Below are 17344 nucleotides of genomic sequence, written 5' to 3'. Positions count from 1 at the left end.
ATAGTTTTGCCTTTGAATGTAGGTAAATAATATAACCTAATTGACGTTAGTTTTCTTACATTTAAATTAAATATAAAGAAATTAAAGTTTATATTTATACATTTAGTGAACTTCATATGGAAACTATTAATGACCTCCTGGCCTAAAACCTGTACAATTGACATTTTTGTTCCAACGCTATGCAAATTCAAAATAAAGAAAATCGTAGGTTCCTACTACAGTAACCAAAGGGCGTGACTGGCTAGCAAGCCGAAAAGTAGAGCAAAACATATCATTGCACTGCTCATTACTGGCATATAAAACTAACGAATTTATTTTGTCAAGTTGTATCAGCATGTAAACATGCATGCCGTCAGTACAAAACTCGGTTTATACAACATTAAAATGTTATTGCCATGCAACATGTACAGTGCGCATGTGTAAGCGAGCGTTCTCCCGGTCAGCGCTGGAGGGCGATAGGGCCAACTGAACATATTTAACTAAAGAAAAAGGAGACACACCAGCTGAGCCATCTAATCAGAAATGAAATGGAATATACATAAATACCACCCTACGTAATAAAAAAAAAATCTAAGGGCCGGTACAGACGGGCTGGAACTGCAACCCGACTGCAACTTGTACGGGAACTGCACACCGACGTTGCAGTTGACGTGCAGTCGGCGTGCATCTCCCATACAAATTGCAGTCCGTCTGTATCGGTATCGGCCCTAACACAAAAATATAATATTCAACTACAAAATATGTATAATTATTCAAAAAGAGATGCGACCTGGGCCTTATTCAATAAACGTTACAATCTACGAATACTATTCACAATTACCATTTTACAACTGTCCTACTTTCATAAAACGATTTTAAAATGTGTCGCTGCTGACAAAATACAGATTAATTCATTGTTACAATTTGTTACGATGACAATAAATTTTTTAAAGGGGAAAAAGAAAATGACTATTTTGTATTATATAAATAAACGTAGTACCGATTGTGTCACTGTTGTTTACAACTAGGTACGTTATGTGATTCATGTCGGTATTTAACTACCTGCAACTACAATGCCTAAGCAATATACCTCTACGTTTTATATACGTGTAACGTTTAATATACCTGTTCGCTACATCTCTACATAGTCGTGTTCAATCAACAATCTATAACAATATGACAACATATTGTTTTGGATTGTAAAGTTGATTAAACGAGGCGCTCATTGTTAAATTTATATATTGTTCGTATACACATAAATACATTTTTTTATTAGTAAAGGGTAAACTATTTGTATCAAAAACGTAATGAAGATGAGCGACCATCATAAGCAACTGTCAAATAGATACAATCGATAATAATTTGACCTCAAATCACAACCGTTTTGTAAAAATTCATCACCGCTCGACAATTGCAGTCAGAAGCGCTGCCTCTCACAGTACGAAACTTAAGCTAACTACATGAAAATAAATCACATTGGCTTTACTGATGCTGGCGTTCAATGCAGCTCGGTCCGATGTCGGCTTCGACCAACGGCGTCGGCGTCGGCGTCGGCGTCGGCGTCGGCTTCGGCGTCGGGGCCCACATCGGCGCCGGCCGGCTCGTTGTCGCTCCCTCCGCCAGGCTCCACTTGTTCCACTTCCACGGCGATGTCAGTGGGCTTATTGCAGTTTGCCTCCCGACCATTGATTTCGTCTTGTTCTTCGATAGACTGTTCATTGCGCAGGCTAGTGCCACTGCCGCCGCACTCGCCCGTAGGCCTCAAGACGAGATACATTAGCAAATCCGAAAGGGATATAATGCCAACTACTTTGTCCTCCTCATTTACGACTACTAAACGATGCACCTGAAATGAAAACGTAAAAAGTCTAAGTATAATTCCATCAGAACGGACACAAATGATTTTATATTAATTATGAATGTATAAATATCTCAACCGATTTTTTTTTGTGTGTGTGTTAGAGAAAGGTTGCGGACGGTTTCTTAACCTAGTTTAAGATTATAAACAGTCCACGCCTCTAATTAATAACGGCTTTTTTTTTTGTGGGTGCTAATATATCTACTATTAGCAACACTTTCATCATCGTTGCAATTGATAAGTTGATAAGTCATGGTATGGTTTGACCACGAAGTTTAAATTTCATGGGAACGGTAATCTAAATATTTTGCAGGGTGTCCAGCGGCAGATTTCCGATTGTGTCTGTATTGTTTATATATATTGGCTTGGCTTATATGGAAATTTAACAAGGATGAAGTCGCAAGTAGTTCCTAATAAATGATTTATTTTTGTCATGCTATGAAATATTGATATTATGTTCTACATATTAGGCTGGGAGTATCACGTTTCGGGCGCAGTGAGAGGTAAATTAATGAAATTTCATACAAAATTGGAGGCCTAGGCCGGGAAGTAGTTCTTTTTTAATTTCCATTTCTTTGTGACACAGCATCATAGCATTCAGCCATAAAAAAAAACTATAAGCAGTATTTGCTTTATGGTTCGTTATGACACTTATGACATTCTGCGACGCCTACCGCTACCTACGCTACGCCTATTAAAGAAACACAATAAACGATGTTTGCTATATTTTGCAGTGTTATTTATATACAATTTACATGAGCATAATAAATAACACATTTTATAACAAATTGAAATAATTGTGAATTGCAAATTAAACTACTCAAATACACACTTAAAATATTTCATTTAAATATTAGCGGTAAAGATGTCTACTCAAACACGCGTAGGTATTTTTTAATCGTAATATGAGTTCCGACGAAAATATGAAATTAATATTAATTGTACTCCTACAAAATTGAAAGCGGGAACAGAATTGACTTAGAATAACTTGCTGCCGCCAAAATCAAAGGCGATATATATGGATGCTTACGGCAATTTTATAAATTGATGAAAAAATAAGAAAAATGCTCACAGTTTACCAGAAAGTTTTTGTGGCATATTTTAAAACTAACTAATTATAAAACTATAAATGTATAGATGTAACTATAAAATCGTCAACACTGTGGGAATTATACTCCATGCTTAAGTAACAATACATATACTTACATGTGAAGCATAATATCAACATATAAAACTATGTAAACTTAGTTGTGTGGCTAAAACGACAGTCAGACGGATGCAAGGCGAAAAAATGAAAGATACATAAATATATCTTGAAAATTTGTGTAATAAATTGACAAACTACATGTGGTAAAATATACGACACGTGTGATAAAGATAGGCATAGGTGGTAGCTTCTTACTTCCCAGCCTCTGTAGTAATGTACTAGTAATGGAACACGAATTCCAAAACACACATTAAGTACTTGATTGAGAACATACCTCGGCCCGCACTATCCTTTCCATGACCTCGTATAGCGTTTCATCCAGCGTACATTTCTGAACACCTTCGAACCACTCGTTTCGATGTTCGTTTGCCGTCTTGAGGGACACATCTAAGTTATTGTAAGTTTTTTCTGCAGCTAAATTCTGTAACAATTAAATCAGAACCTAAAGTTTATTATACGCCTACGCCAATTCTTGGGATTAGTTGCCAAACGGACCCCAGGCTCTGATGAGCCGTGGCAAAATGCCGGGACAGCGCGAGGAAGATGAGTAAAGTTTATTATATGAAGAGACCTTTCTACAGACAAGCAGTTGCAATACAGCCGCAGTTTCATTCTTTACGCACTATTTTATATTGCTTATAAAAGTGTGACCCGCTCTTCTCAATCCTACTTCATTAAATGTTTGACTGACTCATTTGGTCCCATACAAATAGTTTATCCTCACAACAAACCGGATCGATTGATATCACGAATGGAAACTTGTGTAGTCTATTCTGTAGGGTGTACGTGTTTAGGTAGGTACTTACAATGACATCGAACTTGGCGTAGATGTCCTTGAGGCGGCCGTCGGCGTCGACGAGCGGCAGCGCGGACACGCGCCGGTTGACGAACTTGCTGAGCGCGTCGATGATGGATGTGTCCTCCGTGGCCGTCTCGATGTCGCGCAGCGTGCCGATCTGCAGCTCGCGCACCAAGCACTGCAGGTACGACGGCTTCGGCAACTCATTTATCTGCAATTAAATATGTAAGTTAGTAACTAAACATACTTTATCTACGCACGTATCGTTAGTGCTCTAAAATGCGTTCAGAAACCGTAGTAAAAGACCAGCATTATTACAACCAATTTTACTATGAGAACTTTCTTATCTGTGTTAGTAGGTAAAATCTGTACTTTAATGTTATTACATTATAGATTTTTGTAAGGTTATGAGTTTAAATTTGGAACAGCTGTCGGAACTCAAGTGGGTCTCTATTCTAGTATCCATAGATATTAAAATAGTTATCGATACGAAATGTCAATTCAGTATGTTTTTAGGGTTCCGTAGCCAAATGGCAAAAAACGGAACCCTTATAGATTCGTCATGTCTGTCTGTCCGTCCGTCCGTATGTCACAGCCACTTTTTTAATAAAGGTTGTCCCAAAAAGGACGCAAGATTTGAAATTGATGAAAAACACATTTTTTTTGTTATAATATATTTGTATATATAAAATCTTGAAATACATAAAATAGGGTTATTTGTGGAATATTACGTCAGGAAAATGTCCTCCTAGGCTTTGCTGGCACGTACGCACTCTTATGTCAAAATTTTCTATGACCATTTTGCATAGATGCGGCTGAATTTCTCCGATGCAGCGTCGAATTTCCTCTTTTAAAGCATGAGTGGTTGTGGGCTTATTGGCATAGACTAGACTTCTTTTTATGGGGTTATTAAAGTCTAAAGTCATACAGCTAGATTGGAAGAACAAAGGAATATATGTAAACGGGAACTACCTAAATCACCTTCGTTTTGCAGACGACTTGGTAATATTCGCAGAGACAAGCTCACAACTACAATATATGATTACCTCGCTACATATGGCCAGCGTGCAAGTGGGACTCGAAATGAACCTATCAAAAACTATGGTAATGACAAATGGCATGGAGCGAACCATAACGGTAGGAAACGAACCATTGACTTATACAAAACAATACATATACTTAGGAAAACAGATAAGTTTTGATAAAGCGAACAACGAGTTAGAAATTGAAAGGAGAGCACAAAAGACCTGGAACAAATACTGGCAGCTAAAAGAAGTATTTAAGAGTAACATGCCCGTCAGCGTGAAGACTAAAGTCATGAATACATGCTTATAACCCTGTCTGACATACGGCTGTCAGACATGGAGATTTACTCAAAAAGCTATGGAAAAAATAAGGACTTGTCAACGCGGAATGGAGCGTAGTATGCTAAACATCAAGAAAATACAAAAAATCAACCATACAAAAATAAGACAACACACAAAGAGCATAGATGCTCTCAGCTATGCCAAAAAACTTAAATGGAGGTGGGCGGGCCATGTAGCACGTACTCAAGACAGGCGCTGGACAGCAAGGGTGACGTCGTGGAAAGGACCTCTAGGAAAAAGAGGGATAGGAAGACCTACTATGAGATGGCAAGATGATATCACCAAAATTACCGGGCCAAATTGGATACAAGTGGCAAAGGACCGAGATACGTGGAAGGCTTTGGAGGAGGCCTTCACGTGTGAAAACGGGGTTCTTGAATAATATTATATATATAGAACGCTTAAACAAATATGAAAAAATGTAAAAAAGTTCAAGAAATAAAAGGCTTTTTATTTTTTATTTTATTTTCTTATTCCGGTATTCGAACCCAGGACCATCGGCTTCACAGGCAGGGTCACTACCCACTAGGCCAGACCGGTCGTCATTTTAGTTGAAAATATGAGTAATTTTTTTCTGTATTTATTTTATATAAATTTATTTTTTATAGCATCATTTTAATATTTAGTCTATAGATATTTTACAGGTAGTGCTAACTTTTAGCAATTCCCTACGGCTTCTGAACCCATCTTAGAGTACTAATGATATGTGTATAGATAAATTAGTGTATGCACCTGTACATAATTAGGGCTTAAAACACTCGTGAGATTCTATTATGAAACTCGCTAGCGCTCGTTTCATAAAACCACACTTGTGTTTTGAGGCATCTCATTAAGTATCAGTTGCATAAACTACTGTTTTTGCACCACTAAAGAAAACAAAATCAACAACAGATTTACAATGTAAATAAAGGTAGCAACAGGCGGTCTTATCGCTGTAAGCGATCTCTTCCAGACAACCGTAGGGTATAAGGATATAAAGAACAAAAGCTGTAGTAACAGTTACTGCACGGATAAACATGAATAAGAAGATAACACGTACGTATACAGTAAGATAAGCCGCATTATTTTACGATGCCTACAACACATTATTATGCAGTTATTGGCCGAGCGAGGCGCGCGATTGAAACGTCTCTGTAACAATTTGGGCAAAAATGCTTTCGTTTACATATTTGTCCGGCTGTCCTCCTTTAGATTTACATATCATCATATCATATCATATCATATCATATCGTTTATTTTCATAATAGGATTTTACAATCGCTTTATGACGTCAAACATTTATATTTACTTAAAAATTAAATATTAAATAACATTATCTATGTTACAATATGCACATTATTAACTCCAAGGGTTAACGTCTTCTAAATAGTCTGATATTTTATAATATCCCTTTTTGCACAACTTTCGTTTGATGACCGATTTAAATTCATTTAATGGCAAACTTTAAATATCCAAAGGAATTTTATTGTAAAAACGAACACATTGGCCAATGAAAGATTTACTTATCTTCTGAAGTCTAGTTATAGTAGGTACAAGTTTGTCTTTGTTTCTTGTATTTCTGTTGTGTATGTCGCAAAATTTCTTAAACAGGTGTTTATTTTTCTGCACATATAATAGATTTTCATAAATGTATTGCGACGCAAATGTCAAAATGCCTGATTCTCCAAATTTGTCTCTTAAGGAGACCCTACATCCCAAATTATAAATAGCTCTAATCGCCCGTTTTTGCAATATAAAGACACAATTAGCATCTGCAGCGTGCCCCCATAAAAGGATGCCGTATGACATTAGGCTGTGGAAATGGCCAAAGTAGACCAGTCGAGCCGTATCCACAACAGTCAGGGTTCTAATTTTTTTTACTGCAAATGAGGCAGAACTGAGCCTTTATTAGACAATTTACGAATATGAGATCCCCACTGAAGTTTGGCATCCAAACTCATACCCAAGAAGACAGTCGAATCTTCAAAATCCAACGGTTTGATGCTCCATCATTATTTGATGCTCGAAACTACCGGTTTAACAGTAGGCAATACAAATTTCACACACTTAGTTTTCTTTTCATTCAAGAGAAGATTATTAGCAGTAAACCAATCCACAACACTAGATATAGCAGCATTAACTTTATTATAATTTGTTTGCTGTCGGTAAATTTTGAATACTAACGAGGTGTCGTCAGCAAACAGTACAAGGTCATGTTTGTTGCGTACTAGGTGAGGCAAATCGTTAATATATACGAGAAATAGAAAAGGGCCCAAAATTGAACCCTGCGGGACACCCATTTTCAATTTGCTGCCAGATGAACTTGTACCATTTACAATCACCCTCTGAGTTCTATCACTTAAGTATGATTCCAGAAGCTTAAGTTCCAGACCTCTAACTCCATAGTGGTGTAGCTTCCTGATCAGGGTGTCCTGATGTACACAGTCGAATGCTTTGGATAAGTCACAGAAAACGCCTAGCGCATCCTGTGACCCCTCCCAAGCATCAACAATATGTTTTATTAGTTGAACACCTGCATCCGTTGTTGAACGACCGCGAGTAAATCCAAATTGTGTACTATCCATTAGATTATTACCATAGAAATAATTTCGTAACTGATGTAGTAGAAGTTTTTCAAATATTTTGCCCAGTCGGGAGAATTGATACTGGTCTGTAATTAGTAGGGTCAGAATGACTTCCCGCTTTGAACAAAGGTATGACTTTACTGCACTTCATCTGATCAGGAAACTGGCCACTTTCGATACAATTATTAAATATTTGTGACAAATATGGAGCAATATAATCTATTATTGAGTTATTGACGTATACAGATAAGCCATCAATGTCCATTGACTTTTTCATATTAAGTAATTTAAAGGCTTTACATATATCCGATGGTGAGACACAATTAAATTTACAAGTAGTGCTGCATTCTGTTAAATTTTCTTTGAGCTTATTTTGGAACTTATTTCGTTCGTCAGACAAATCGGTGAAATTTGAAGAAAAAAATATTTTCAAAAATTTATTAAAAATAGCCTTGACCATATTTCTTTAGGCAACCCTATTTATTTATGTTCAGGATCATATTTTCTTACATAAAATATAAGTTTCATCCGTCAGACGTATGAGTGAAGGTCGACCATATATGCCGTATCTCCTACTATTAGTTTAGAAGTTACAAGGGGGGTGACACACATTTTACCACTTTGGAAGTGTCTCTCGCGCAAACTATTCAGTTTAGAAAAAAACCTGCCAAGTGCGAGTCGGACTCGCGTTCCAAGGGTTCCGTACATTACACAATTTAAACAATGTATTTTTATGTGAAATGTCTTTAAAAACCCGTAGGTGTCGGATCAAAAACTAAGTAATTAAGTCCGACTCGATATAGTTTGACAAACTTTATTTTTTAATTTTCTCATTTACCCCCCAAAAGTGGCCCCGTGGGTAAAATTAATTTGTTTACGTTACATGCCCATCTTTGGGTCACAAACTTACATATGAGTACCAAATTTCAACTTAATTGGTCCAGTAGTTTCGGAGAAAATAGGCTGTGACAGACGGACAGACAGACAGACAGACAGACGGACAGACAGACAGACAGACAGACGCACGAGTGATACTATAAGGGTTCCGTTTTTTCCTTTTGAGGTACGGAACCCTAAAAATGATATTAGAAACATCAATATCATTTTTGAAGACCTATCCTTAGATACCCCACACCCCATACGTGATAAAAAAATTTTTTTGTTTCATTTCTAAGTATGGGGACCCCCAAAAAATTTTTTTTCTATTTTTGTGAGAAAGTCTTAATGCGGTTTACAGAATACATCTACTTACCAAGTTTCAACAGTATAGTTCTTATAGTTTCGGAAAAAAGTGGCTGTGACATACGGACGGACAGACAGACAGACAGACAGACAGACATGACGAATCCATAAGGGTTTCCGTTTTTTGCCAGTTGGCTACGGAACCCTAAAAACTATTCTTACAGTATATACGGTGCTACTTTGTCGCACTAGTGCGTAAAGTGCACTTTTTGTGCATATGTCGAAAGTTTAAAGGGCCATATGTACTGTAAAAAGTTGTTCGATACACGTGCGAATAGGTAATTCGCAACTCGTGTCGATTTAAAACACTCCCTGCGGTCGTGTTTCAATTTATCGCCACTCGTTTCGAATTTCCTCTTTTACGCACTTGTATCTAAAATAACTATTTTAATACAGTTGCTGAAAAAGTGCTACTTTACGTAGCTGTTTAGCGTTCGCAAAGTTGTTTTTTGGCTAACTAATGCTTTTCACTTTTCCAATTTTTTTTAAATTTATACTTGTTCCAATAGGCTATTTGACTAATTTTTGAAAATGGTTTTAATTGATTCTTTATGACTTAATAATTACACTACATTGATATTTCCGTGAAATTTCCTGTATTAAATATAAAAAAACAATGTTAAAGTTTATTTATTTGGAACGCGCCTTAAACGCTGTTTTTGCAAAGGGGCTAATCACGTGACACGTGTGACGTCACACGCGAGTAAACTCAGTCCATTGTCTTAGTAAATCTTATGGTTTATGTGCATTTAATTGATTATTTCACTGTAAAATGGTATATAAATGTTGTATAGTGCCGCAATGTTCAATTACGACTATAAAAAATCCAGATAAATTGTTTGTTTCCGGTCCAACGAATCCCAAAAAAAGAAAAATGTGGTTAAAACTAGCGCGAAGAGACCCAAAGAGCATTTTAGCGCATACACATGTTTTTATGTGTGAAGACCTCTTCGATGTAAGTAATATTTAACTGTAAATAAATATGGTAGTTAAAGCAGCGGATTTTGTTGTATTTAACGAAACAAGATCTAGGTATTTAATGTATTACTACATAACCTCATAACATAGCTCTTTCAGCATTAGTAGGTAGTTAGTAGCATACTTTTTCTTTCAAACTAAAGTGCAGTATGGAGATACTATTCTCGTCATCGTATTCTATATATATATCGTCGTCGTATTCGTATCATCGAAATCGAAATATTAGTAAATAAACAATTTCTACGTATACTCACACAGCTTTTTTTACATTTCTAAGTTCCGCAGCATAGTAATCCGGATTATCTTTAAAGAAAAGTGCAACCATTAATGCGTCTATGTCTGGTAGGTTGCCGCTATCAGCTTTCACATATTTCGGCTCCATTTTGAGATTCTTATGAATATTGTGCTACTAGATATACGGATAAATCGGAATATATCAGAAAACTGTGGAACAATAACTAAATACAAATAAAACAGTTAAAACACTCAAGGCAATCAAGAATGTTTACCCGCGTGTGACGTCATCCGAGCGTTGACCAATCACAGAGCGTTCACGTCCCTGATGAAATTTCAAAAAATATTAAATTTTCTTTCGTTTATTTTCCAAAAACTAAAGATAATTTACATTCAAATATAGTGAAATATACTTTATTAGTTTATTATCTTTCAGGATGACAGCAATTCGTTATATATTTTTAATGTTGTCAAATACCCTATTCATGACTTCATTAGTTTCCTTTAAACGTCGTAATCAACATAAAAACCTACTGTAATGTAAGAATACGGAAAATATACATATTTCATATTTTATTACTTACCTCTTCATCATAATAACACGTTTATTTGTTAATATAGAATACTAAAAAACCGTTCTTAATAAGTTGTCTGAATGGAACGGAATAGCTATGGAAGGTAGAGGTAAGGAATAGTTACCGAAACGCCTGTCAAAGAAGATGCGTTTTTTTTTACTGCAAGCATGTTTTAAGTTTCCAAACATTCGATATTGTTTTTATTCCTTACTTGTTGTTTTTATTATTTCTTCGCAACTGTATTAAAAACGTCGTTTGATACACGTGCGGAAAAGTCAAGATATCTCGGTACTCGTAATGTAAATACATACTTTCCGCACTAGCATCGAAATGTACTATTTTATTACTTAATTTAAACATAGTTGAAGTTCGACGTCATCTTTTTTAGTTTTCTTGTTATCATCAGTAGTTATTTCACAATTCCTATGGAACATTTTACTATAATCTATGCTGACGACATCTTGCTTCAGTGCCGAGACGTCATGTCATATTTGATTTACTTTTTCTACTGCTCCGTTATTTTAATTTGGGATATGGGAATAGTTCTATGGACACTACTGCGTTGTATATTGGTATAGCTAGTTTACTTACGTAAAGGAAAAGGAATCTCAATATCCTCTTATGTGTCAGTATGTAGAGCACGTTGCCGGTTTCGGGGTCGATGACCGGCAGCCTGTGGATGCGGTTGGAGATGAGGATGCGGATGGCGTCGTACAGCGACGAGTCGGGCCCGATTGACACCAGAGACGAGCCTTTTAGAACCTCTGCAGACAAACAATTTACGTGCCATCATTTGTGGAACTTGAACCTAAATGACGCCGCGGGGAGTTATTCGCTGTTCTTTTATTTATTCAGAAAAGTACAGTTTAGAGAAGTATTGCAAAATTCTCCTTATGGAAAATTTTCGGAAACTTCATATTTTCGGGATGTTAAATCTTCCTTTATATTTTGTGAAAATATACTTAACCGAAATTTCCGAGAAAACCCAACTCAACAACTGTCATTTGAAAGGGGTCTCAAAGCCTTCATTGTTGAGTTTGTCAGCGAGTACAATCGACAGTCTTAATAGCAATTCTGTTAGAGCAATGCGTAAGTATTTTCCGCCCGTTGAGCACTCTGTCTGTCTTGTCTGCCCCTCCACATTACCAGCTCGTTGCTTTAATACGAATCTTTGGAACAATACTCCTTCAAGCCTTAGGCATATAAAATGATGCATTCTAGATCGTTTTACATACTGCGATCTTATATTATACACTCGAGCTATACTTTGTGTGTATTAAGGTTTAAAGCGAGCTGGCATTAGTTTCCCGAGGAGCGAGACATTAAGTGACACATACCAGGATAATATGGTTGTTATTACAAACATACACAACTTTCATAGCATCATACTTTAACCGATGTTTTTAATCCACAAATATTATGCATAAGCTAAATATGGTTGAGTGAAGATAAGTGACGTACTTAATATGAATCATTCCATTTTTTGCGCCAGTGTGATGTTTTAAACAAATATCTTTCAGTAGCCTGTATCGTCCGCACGTCCAATGCGCATGCCTTTTAGTGCCAAGCCATGCGTGATAATTATATTGTTAATAATAGTACATTGTGATACAAGTGTGCTACGTTGGTCATTGTCATGTTAAAACACAATAAAACCACGTCAAAATAATTTCTGCACAACTGACTGAGTTTTATAAAAGCACAGAAATAGCAAGAGCATAATATAATCAGACTATAGTGTCAACTAGGGCCAATAGGGATTGCAATTGATGGATGCGGGATCCAGCTTGTTTTTTGTTGACGTTGGGTGTTATCTGTCGCTGCCAATATTTAATGTAAAAACTTAAACTCCATACTAAGCTAACTAAGCTTACTGCTTGCTAAATAAAATGGTTGGTGCTGGCAGAAGCTGGCTTCTTAAGGTAAAATGTTCAGCGCTTACGTGTCCAGGTGTCGAGGCGGTGCTCCTCGAGCTCCTCCATGGCCACGTCGGGGCTGGTATAGTACATTTGCAGGATTTTGATGAAGTCCGTGATGGTCAGCATGCCGATGAACTTCTGCTTCTGAGAGTCCCACAGCGGCGCCGCGCGGACGCCTACAATACAAACAAGATTTTATTAATTTTACTTACTCATTTATATCACTATATCTACTGAACAATTATTATACGACGATTACAAACATCATTGTAGGTACCTAACATTGTCAATGTATGAAGATTCATTATTTTCTTATTACAAGTCTTGATGTGACGAATTCTGATATGGATCATAAGCCCGTCTAGTGTACAGGTTTTTAAAGGTCGGCATGTTCCTTGCATCCCAGCAAGCGTCTAATAATACTCTATAGGATTCTGAAACCGCTTACCCAGGTGGCACGTATGCATAAAGTGTATTTGCCACAGATATGGTTTAACAATTAAATCTAACGCATAGCTGAACCAGGAATTTGGGTTAAGTTAAAGCATACGTCTTTACAATCTCGACTTTAATTTTATTAGTGCTAAAATAATGTATATACAAAAATGACACAACATAACGTTAGACATACCACCTCAGTAAGAAACAATACGAAGGCAATTTGGAAAAGTGGAGAATGTGTTTGTGACTACGTTGATAGTTAACAGTTGGGGCTTCTGATGTCTGATATCAGAACAGAATCTCATTTTAAGACTTATCAGAAGCCCCAACGTATAAAATTGCTGACGTGAAACGATAAACACCTTTATCCAAGTTAACATTATTATTGTTTCTTATGGAGGTTCGCAGTCCGTCGATGCTCAATAGCTGTATCAACATAAAAGAACAACAATTACATAACTGTTACGGGTTTCGCAACCATTCGCTTTGCATTTACGCAAATGCTTCGACCTTGGGCCGATTCTTATCCAATATACATTATATGCTGATAATTGTAAAATAATACCTGATTGCAGTGACACTCACTTGACAATCGAACAGGTAAACTAGTGCGGAATTCGCCGAGTCACATTCGCAATAGCAGCAGGCTTATACAAATTTTAAAAATATGATGTTGATGTGATATTAGTCTTTATGCAACCAGCTCTACTTATACAACTGATGCGAGCAACATACACTTGTAATCAAATTGATATAAAAAAGACCGTGTCTATAAAAGTGGAATGTGTCTCCGGGAGGATTCGCAAAGCATATCGGGTATGATTCATTGTATTATGTCAAACATTTCTGATAGCGTTTGTAAGGCCACGAACGTCGCAAGCGGCAAATCAAGCCCAATCAATACATTGCGCTCGACCATTTCATTCTTTGACATTACGTTCATACATTTGAACGGGGTTGGTTGGCCGCGCGCAGCTTGCGTCCAGTCCGCGGCGAATATGTACTGTATGTAGCCTCGCATTTTTAGCATGACATGTTTTACTCCCTAGGGTAGCGGTTCCTAACCTGGGGGTAAGGACCCCCCCCCCCCCCCCCGGAGGGTGGTAAAACTGGCATTTTACGGGGTTCAAAATCAAAGATAACAAAGATGGAGGAGGGGTAAAATCGAGTTCCCTAGTTAGTCAAAGGGGTGACATAACTGAAAAGGTTAGGAACCACTGCCCTGGGGAGTTATAGATTTTTTTATTGTCACTAATTCATACAAACCAAGTAGCGTAAATGAGTTAAACTTGTAGAAATATTTAATTTGATTCATTTAATAGCCGTTTAAAATATTTTGACATAATTTTCAATCTTGGCTTTATGTCGGTCTGTGCCTTCGATGCCTAAGTGCCTAACCTGTCAAGAAATGTCAATACGGCGGACGAATGTTTGTTAGGTCACCGTATTTAAGAATTATTACGCTTAAAATTTAGTTTCTTCTCAAGTGTGATGAAAAACATTGTGTGTACTGTCCGCGCGCGAATTCCGTGCACGGCTGAGGAATGTTAGGAATGTTGGGCGTCATGAGTGTCATCATCATTCATCATTCAACATCATTTTGTTCGTACGGGCGCGGCGCACACCCTCAAACTTCCTCGACCTCCGAATGCACGGAATTGGCGCGCGGACAGTAACTCCGGGGCTAAGAGTATTGCAAACTCGGGTCTTTAATTCCCTAAAAATGTCCTGTGCCCACTTTATAAAACAGGGCGTATGTTACAAAATTAATGGCATGCAAGTTTATTCAGAGCAAATAATCATGGACGATGGTAGTTAGGTATTATGTTTTGACACTTTTATACGCCATGAATAGTTGCTAATTGTTGTTTTATTAGACTTTTCAAGGACGTACGAATAAAACTGCTGTCTGTCTTGTAGTGTATATGAGATAGACGAGTAAGAAACGCGCAAGGAAGAATATTCGAGATCATGGTTAATAAAGCGTTAAAGGATGCACTCATAATAGCCATTTATGCAACAAGTGCGGAAATCATCTTTACGCACGTGTATCATACAATGTTTTACTATGCATTGTGCGAGTAAATAAAAAAACATCATGGCAAATAAGTTTAATTATTAAAAGGAGTGTTTTAAATCGACACGAGTTGCGAATTACCTATTCGCACGTGTATCGTACAACGTTTTACAGTACATATGGCCCTTTAAACTTTCGACATATGCACGAAAAGTGCTCTTTTCCGCATTAGTGCGAGAAAGTAGCACCATATGTACTGTAAAAAAAAATGAAAACAAAATCACTAGTGCGGAAAAGTAGTACTTTCCGCATGATATGGCTCCGTAGGAAACGCACTTTTCGAGCACATGCATTGTAAATATATTTACGAGTAGATTCACATGTACGAGTAGAGAACCGCGACTAAAAACAACATAAGCTTACCGTATGTTTTAACCAACTTCTTCTTCTTCCTGACTGTATCATTTGGGGTCAGCCCTCCTTGTACGTTTACGCCACAATGTACGGTTTTGTGTTGTCTCCGTATCTACCTCCACCGATTTCAGGTCCTTTTTAATGGTCTGACTCCAAGTCGCGGGGGGTCGGCCTGAACCTCTTTTTCCCTCCTGAATGGTCATTACTTTTCTCGTCATGTGGTCTTCATTTCTTCTCATGACATGCCCATACCATCTCAGGCGGTTTTCGCGGAGTTTGTCTTCGATTTTAGCGACTTTGAAGGTTCCTCTTATGTATTCGTTTCTAATCTTATCCATCCTAGAAACTCCGCCAGCCCAGCGTAGCATTTTCATCACTGTAGTATGCAGTTTCTGTTCATCTATCTTTTTCGATGGCCAGCACTCAGAACCATACAGAAGAGCGGGTCTTATTGCTTGTTTGTACACTTTGCCTTTGCTTTTTATTGGCATTCGGTGGTCACAAAGGACGCCTGTCATGGAACGCCATTTCATCCAAGCTGTAGTGATTCTACTCTGTATATCTTCTGCGGTACCGTCTTTAGGTGCTACTACAGATCCGAGGTATTTGAATTTATCCACTCTCTTTAGTTGGACCCCGCCTATAGATGGTGTATTATTAGATGTAGTACCAGAGAAGTTGCAGTGGATAATATATTCGGTCTTACTTCTGCTGATTCTAAGCCCTCTCCCCTCCAAGGCCCCCCGCCACGCGTCCAGATCCACTTGCACTTGTTGAAGGGATTCTGCAACGAGAACTATGTCATCAGCATAAAGTAACGTCCATGGTGGCTGATGTTGTATATATTTTGTAACATAGTTCATTACTAGATTGAATAGTAATGGGCTTAATATCGATCCCTGATGAACCCCAACTCGAACCACAAAATCACTACTGTTTCCCGCTGGACTGACAACACACGTGGTTACGTCGCAATAAAGATCTTTTAGTAGGTCAATGAAGACTTCTGGGACCAATTGATCACTTAATGCTTGCCAAATTAGTTGTCTATGAACATGATCAAAGGCTTTTTCAAGATCGATAAAAATGAGGTGAAGGTATTTCTTTAGTGACTGGTATTTTTGTAGGAGTATTTTTAGAGTGAGTAATGCATCAATGGTGCCAACTCCACTGGTAAATCCACATTGGTTTGGGGTGATAGTGGTAATATTTGTATTAATATATATATGTGTGTGTGGTAATACGTTTGGCGAGAATACACGCCCAGATCTTAAGAGTGTGAGAGGTAAGTTTAATTCCTCACATTTTGATACATCCCCCTTATTTTTATAAAATGGTATCGAGCTGCTGTTTCTCCACATGTTCGGTATCTTTCGTTCTATGAGGATATCATTAAACAGATTAGTGAGCCATAGTATACCATCGTCACCAGCGTTCTTCCAGACTTCTGCCGGTATTTCGTCTGGCCTGGCGGCTTTTTTTTTCATCTTTGAGACAGACTTCTTCACTTCATCTAGAGAAATTGCTTCAATAGGTCCATGAACGCGTGCCAGAGGAGATAGTGGTTTTTGCTGAAATTCTTCATTCAGAAGCTGCTCATAGTATTCTCTCCCGTCTATTATTGATATCCATATTAGATGTTAATAATTTGCCAGACGAGTCTGTAATATACTTGTTACGTTTGATGTCTTTGGTTACGTTATGTTTAAATATAGCAATTTTGAATATTTCCTGTTCTGATTTAGCATTT

General features: G+C 37.5%; 1 protein-coding gene across 1 annotated transcript in view; it reads right to left on the bottom strand.

The window, feature by feature from the left end:
- Positions 1 to 1201: 1201 nt before the first annotated feature.
- The window catches only part of LOC134754183 (uncharacterized), a 151201-nt gene continuing 135058 nt past the window's right edge, over positions 1202 to 17344 (bottom strand). Inside the window, exons 11-15 of the mRNA XM_063690315.1 lie at positions 12746 to 12898; positions 11395 to 11567; positions 3851 to 4054; positions 3319 to 3465; positions 1202 to 1825 (exon numbers count right to left, since the gene is read on the bottom strand). Coding sequence (XP_063546385.1) covers positions 1478 to 1825; positions 3319 to 3465; positions 3851 to 4054; positions 11395 to 11567; positions 12746 to 12898 — 1025 coding nt within the window. The 3' untranslated portion in view covers positions 1202 to 1477. The remainder of the gene's footprint in view (positions 1826 to 3318; positions 3466 to 3850; positions 4055 to 11394; positions 11568 to 12745; positions 12899 to 17344) is intronic.

This window comes from Cydia strobilella, chromosome Z (genome assembly GCF_947568885.1).
Source record: "Cydia strobilella chromosome Z, ilCydStro3.1, whole genome shotgun sequence".
In the NCBI taxonomy this organism is placed as follows: Eukaryota; Metazoa; Arthropoda; class Insecta; order Lepidoptera; family Tortricidae; genus Cydia; species Cydia strobilella.
This window is presented reverse-complemented; position numbering and strand designations above follow the sequence as displayed.